The 6,357-nt window shown below is 34.1% G+C and overlaps 1 protein-coding gene across 1 annotated transcript; it reads left to right on the forward strand.

The window, feature by feature from the left end:
• The first annotated feature begins 706 nt into the window (after positions 1–706).
• Positions 707–4,159, forward strand: LOC110890201 (protein FAR1-RELATED SEQUENCE 5-like). The gene is made up of 5 exons (XM_022137781.1): positions 707–940; positions 1,251–2,046; positions 2,142–2,400; positions 2,645–3,202; positions 3,361–4,159. The coding sequence occupies exons 1-5, from the start codon at positions 919–921 to the stop codon at positions 3,991–3,993; spliced, it is 2,268 nt and encodes a 755-aa protein (XP_021993473.1). The 5' UTR covers positions 707–918; the 3' UTR covers positions 3,994–4,159.
• Positions 4,160–6,357: the final 2,198 nt, after the last annotated feature.

Genomic DNA, 6,357 nt, shown 5'->3' on the forward strand with positions numbered 1-6,357 from the left:
AACTATTAGTACCTAAGTATGTTATTTTATGCAAACCACAGGGACTAACTATGTAATTAACTCTATTTTTTATTTAATATTATGTTTCAGCATATATATATATATATATATATAGGGGAAGGTTCAAATGAAAACCACTAGTTATTGTGAAAACTCGAAAACTAATTAAAAAAAAGCCAAAAAAACATACAAAAATTTTTTTTTTAATTTTTTTTTGCAATCAAAATTTCGCAGGTTTTTTAATATAAAAAAAAATTTCAAAAAAAAAAAAAAATTTTGTGTAGTGCACATGTGTAATACTGCACATATGTATGTGTACTACACATGTGTATTATTACACATGTGCACTACACCAATTTTTTTTTTTTTTGAAAAAAAGTTTTTTTTATATATAAAAACTAGCGATTTTTATAAAAAAAATTGAAAAAAAAAAATTTTGTGTGTTTTTTAGGCTTTTTTTAGTTAGTTTTCGAGTTTTCACAATAAAAGTGGTTTTCATTTGAACCATCACCTATATATATATAGGTAGAGGTTCAACTAAGAATTTAATCTTCCCTAAGTTTCCTAAGAAGCAATCTTGAGCTTACATGTGGCAATCTCATTAATTTAGATGAAAGGGTAATATTGGAAAATGCAAATTTCAAACAGATCTGTACTTAGTTTAATCACACGATTTTCATTCATTCATTCATTCATTGAGCTTCATCATCTGACCAATTTCATCGAGATCGTTTTCATCTAAATCAATCGCAAATCTCAATCTCAATCCTGCTGAATCGTTGATCGTTTTCATCGATTTGCCGGTACCTGCGAGATTGAGATCAATCCTGCTGAATCGTTCATCGTTTTCATCGATTTGGTGGAACCCTAGCTCCTCTGTTCATTCATTGATTTGCTGATTTATCCTCCTCTATTTTAATGATGTCTACTACTGTCGATGGTAAAATACCTTGTAGTTTTAATTTCATCTACTTTTTTAGGTTTTTAGTTTTGATCTAAGTTGTGCTGGTTTTTATTTAAAAGTGTAGTTCTGAAGTTGTGCTTGTTTTTTGAAGTTGTGCTGGTTTTTTTATATTACATCATATTTTAAAGTGTAGGTTTGTAAGGTTGTGCTGATATCTTTATTTTTGTGCTAGTTTGTCTGGTAAAGTTGTGCTGATATCTTTATATTACATCATGTTTTTTGTGCTGGTTTATTGTAAAGTTTGTGCTGATATCTTTTATTTGTTCTGGTTTTTTGATTTGTTCAGGAGTTCGTATCTGTCCAACTACTGGTAATCAGTATTATACTCCTATTGTTCCAGATTCTTCCAAACCTGTAGTTGGTATGCATTTCCAGTCAATTGATTCTGCCTTTAATTTCTATAAGAAGTATGCTAAGTTATCTGGGTTTGAGGGTCGAAAGCATACTCAATCTTCAAAAAATGGTGTTGTGATTAGAAAGTACTTTGTTTGTGCGAAAGAGGGTTCAGCGACATCCTGTGCTGTTGACACGGTAAATGATAGTGTTGGTGCTGATAAAAAGTTAAATGACCGAAGGAGGAGACCTTCTAAACGTACCGGATGTAAGGCACACATCCGTTTGTCTTTAACTCCACAAAATACTTATAGAATTTCTCATGTATTTGAGGAGCATAATCATTCTTTTGTTGATGAAGAGGATTATCATCTTTTAGCTTCGTCTAGAAAGTTGACATTCACTGAAGAGCAACTGCTTTCTGATTTTTCTGAGATGAATATTGGTCCAGTTAGGGCATTCAACCTTATGAGAAAGATTCGTGGTGGATTTGATAAGGTTGGAGTGACGTCTACTGATTGTAAAAATTTTAAAAGAGATATTAATTTGTTCATTGGAGAGTTTGATGTGGATATGGCTGTCCAACGTCTTATGAAGAAGAAGCTGTATTTGCCGAATTTTTCTTGTGAATTTTATTGTGATGAAAAAGGTGCTCTTGCTGGATTATTTTGGGCTGATGAAGAAATGAAACTGAATTATGAGGTCTTTGGGGATGTTATGTCTTTTGATGCTACGTTCCGTACGAACAGGTATTTTATTCACTTTTTGTAGATCATTTATTCATATTTTTATTAAACTAGCACAATTCAGCAAGCAGTTGTAATATAATCAATTCAATTTTTAGGTATGACTTGGTATTTGTTCCGTTCACTGGAATCGATAATCATCATCACAATGTCACGTTTGCTGGTTCTTTGTTAGCATCTGAAACTGCTGAATCATATAAATGGCTTCTTCAAAGTTTTTTGAAGGCTTTTGGTGTTGCACCTAAGGTGGTTGTGACTGATCAGGACGCTGCAATGAAAATTGCCATCCGAGATGTTTTCCCAGATACCAGACATCGTTTGTGTATGTGGCATATAATGATCAAAGTTTCTGAAAAGGTAACTTTCTTAAACCAGCACACTTTAAACAATCCATTTAAACCAGCACACTTTTAAACCAGCATACTTTGGCATATAACTCAGCACACTATTAAACCAGCACACTTTCTTTAAACCATCACAGTTTAAGCATCATAGTTTAAGTTTATACATCAACTAGCACACTTTAACATATAAACCAGCACATTTTAGGATTTGTTTGCTGTTTTAATATACTAATTATTTTTTTTTTTTTTTGTTACAGGTTGGTACTGAGCTATCACAAGATGAGGTTTTTAAAGAAGATATATGTGATGTTGTATGGACTGATGCTCTTGAACCAGCACAGTTTGAGACACAATGGTGTGATTTAATGATTAAGTACAACCTTACTAGTAACAGCTGGCTGTCTGATATGTACAACCTGAGATCAGATTGGATTCCTGCATACTATCGTCATGAACATATGTCCGGTCTTATGCGTACAACATCTAGGTCTGAGAGTGAAAATCATTTTTTTGGTCAATTAACCAACACAAAATTGTCATTAGTTGAGTTTTTGAGCCATTTTGATACTGCAATGGAATCTCAGAGGTTTAAGCGCAGCAAACGTGATCATGATACCAGATACACACAACCTCGCATGAAAACCAATTATGAATTGGAACTGGAAGCTGCAAAGATTTATACTCGGGGGATATTTTTTGATGTTCAAGAAGAAATTCGACTTGCTTGCAAGAATTGTATGTGCAGGCGTGAAGAAGAAGTTGGTGATTCAATTAAGTTTTATATTCTACAGGTCAATCTTCCTGGCCTTCATGAGGTATTTATTTATACCTTTAGTAGCACAAACATGTTCTGCTTTTTACAATACATTTTAAGTAGCACAGTGATTTATATTTACAATTAGAATTTTACATATATAAACCAGCACACTTTTGTTATAAACTAGCACAATATAAGCATTTGTTATTTGTGTAGGTTCTTTTTACTCCTAAGGATATGGTAATTAAATGCAGCTGCAACCGATATGAGCAGTATGGTTTGCTATGTAGGCATGCCTTTTGTGTTCTTCGTCTTTGTGGTATAAAGGAGTTCCCTAAAAAATATGTTATGGGGCGTTGGACAAGAGATGTTGTTCCAAAAAAGACAAAAGTTTCGACTTTTGATCAAAATGCTGCTGGTAATCAAGTTGAACGTGCTTCCAGCATTGTGCGTGAGATAATGACTGCAACTGAACATATTGTTAACCGTCTTGTTACAAATATTGACCTGTTATCGTCGTATAGAGACCAAGTGATCGAGTCGAAGTTGAAGGTTGATTCTGCTGACCTTCCTGCAGAATCATTTGACAAGAATTCAAGATTAGCTAATATTCTTCATGTTGATCAGCCATGTTCATCGTCTTCTGCTGCTACCATTCTTCCACCTAGTGGTATAAGAAACAAGGGGTGTGGTTCAAACAAACGCTTAAAGTCTTTTCGTGAGGTATCATCTTCAAGAATATCAAAGAAAACTAAAACTAGAGGTTGTTTGATATGTGGAGGTCATGGACATAATAGTCGGACTTGTAAGATGAAGACTACTGTTGCTGATTCCCAGAAGAGACGTTAGTCGTGTGTGTTGGAAACCAGCACAATATTAATTGTATGAAACTAGCACAATTTTAAACTTCTTCTATGATATTTGGATTTGTTATTTTTTTCATTTCAGTTTGGATTTCTTGTATTCTTATTATGTTTACAACATTCAACCAGCACATTATTAGTTTTTGTTGATTTTTCAACATTCAATATACTTCATAGAAGAAGTATAAAATTGTGCTGGTTTTATAATTAAACTTTGTTCTTTAAAACCAACACAATTATAAAACCAGCACAATTTTAAACTTCTTCTATGAAACCATCACAATATTGTCATAGTGAAATCAGCACAATATTAATTGTAAAACCATCATAAATTAACTTTTAATGTAACTGTTAAAACAGCACAATATTAATTGTAAAACCATCATAAATTAACTTTTAATGTAACTGTTAAACCAGCACAATATTAATTGTAAAACCATCACATATTGTCATAGTGAAACCAGCACAATATTAATTGTAAAACCAGCATAAAATTAACTCCTAATATAACTGTTAAAGCAGTACAATGTAATTGTTAAACCAGCACAAAATATTACAGATAACTACCAAACTAATGTTATATTGTTCAACCAACACAATCAATATTCCTGGTTCAATCTGTCATTGATTTTCGTTTCCGCATTTTTCTTGCATTCCTCTTTCTTTTCAGGCTCCATCTTCTCATACTTCTCTAACAGTTCCATCATTTCACCTTTCGCTAAGTTGATGTCGGATAAAAGTATTTTGCTTAAATACTTGTATCTCAGTTCAACCAACTCTTTGTCTTGTTCCGGTGACTCTTTCGACAACCCACTATCCCATTCCTTCTTGCTCACATGATTCCCTGTGTATGTCTCCATGTGTCTCATTGCAAAGACACCACAATCTACAAAGTTCTTTTCCGTTTGCCACGACATTTTCATTATTTCTGGTTGCAAGGGCGACATCTTTTTGTGCATTGTTGGGTATTCAACTTCAAGGTAATCACAAACAATTTCTTGCTGTAATTTTAAAATTTTCAAAATCAAAATCCCTAAGCATCACAAATATAATTAAAATAAACAGCACAGAATTAATGGGCATCAATATATTACCACTCTTTTAGCACGTGCCATTTTTTGTGCTTTTGCTTTCCCTTTCATGTTGTCTATAATCTTGATGGCTTCTCCCTTGAAATCAAAACATACAATGTAGTAGTGCTTGTGTTGTAGTATTGGAATGAACAACATGTCCACTTTCCTAATAGTTCCAAACTCGGTAGTCATCAATGTCGCGGCAATGTTTTCGCTGAAATTTTGTGTGCAGGTCTTTTTGTTCAGTTTTGGTTTGAAGTTGTTTTCTCCCTGCACAGAAACCAGCACAATGTGTTATAAACCAGCACCAGCACAATGTGTTATGAACCAGCACAATAATAGCATTTCATATATTAGACTAACCAGCTATTAATAAAACATTAATTTTTCAAAACCAGCACAATGTGTAATAATCCAGCACATTTTGTTAAATGCGCTTTTTCTAATCTGTTATTAAAACCAGCACATATTAGAAAACATACCAGCATGTTGCATGGGCAGAAAACTCTTGCCGGCGAACGTTTGCTTCTGTAGACCTCTTCACTGTTTAGTACCAATGACCAAGCTGTTAGGACTTGGACATGTATGTATAAGTTCGGGTGAAGCGACTCCAGACATACCCTTGAAAGGTTTGTGTTAAATGCTGTCTCAAATATAAACACCCTGCATTGTTGTAATACACATTAGTTTAAATACTTATTTTTATCCAATTAAGATTTTGTTGGTTTTTATACTTACCAGGGGTCGTCAACTGTCGAGAACATCCATTCGGCTATTCTTACTTCAATTTTTTCAGTTTTTGTTTTTATTTGTACAACTCGCTGCATATATGGTGAACATAAAGGTTCGGCAGGGTGAGTTGTACGTTTGCTTTTCTTCTGGACTCCGGCATTTAGGTCTTCACCTATGAATTCTTGTTTTTCACTGTCTTTTTTGGGTTCCTTTTCTGGTGTTTTAAAAACCTCTCCTTGCCGTGCTGGTTGACCAGCAGGCTCATTTCCTTCTTTCTTTGCTGGTTCATTAGCATCTTCAAATCCTTCTTTCTTTGCTGGTTGACCAGCAGTGTCACTTTCTCCCTTTGGTGGTTCATTAGCATCTTCAAATCCTTCTTTCTTTGCTGGTTGACCATCAGTGTCACTTTCTCCCTTTGGTGGTTCATTAGCATCTTCACCTCCTTTCTTTGTTGTTTCCCCATCAGGTTTACCATCTTTAGCCTTTTCTCCACCTGCATCCTTTTCTTCTTCACCACCAACTCCATGATCAGCACCATCTTTTTT

This window comes from Helianthus annuus, chromosome 11 (assembly GCF_002127325.2).
Source record: "Helianthus annuus cultivar XRQ/B chromosome 11, HanXRQr2.0-SUNRISE, whole genome shotgun sequence".
Classification (NCBI taxonomy): Eukaryota; Viridiplantae; Streptophyta; class Magnoliopsida; order Asterales; family Asteraceae; genus Helianthus; species Helianthus annuus.

Excerpts from the sequence above, each read along its gene's own strand:
- LOC110890201 (XM_022137781.1), top strand. The coding sequence starts at position 919 with ATGATGTCTACTACTGTCGATG. Across the intron at positions 2,401-2,644 it reads TGATCAAAGTTTCTGAAAAG|GTTGGTACTGAGCTATCACA; the intron begins GTAACTTTCTTA and ends TTTTTGTTACAG. Across the intron at positions 3,203-3,360 it reads ATCTTCCTGGCCTTCATGAG|GTTCTTTTTACTCCTAAGGA; the intron begins GTATTTATTTAT and ends TTATTTGTGTAG.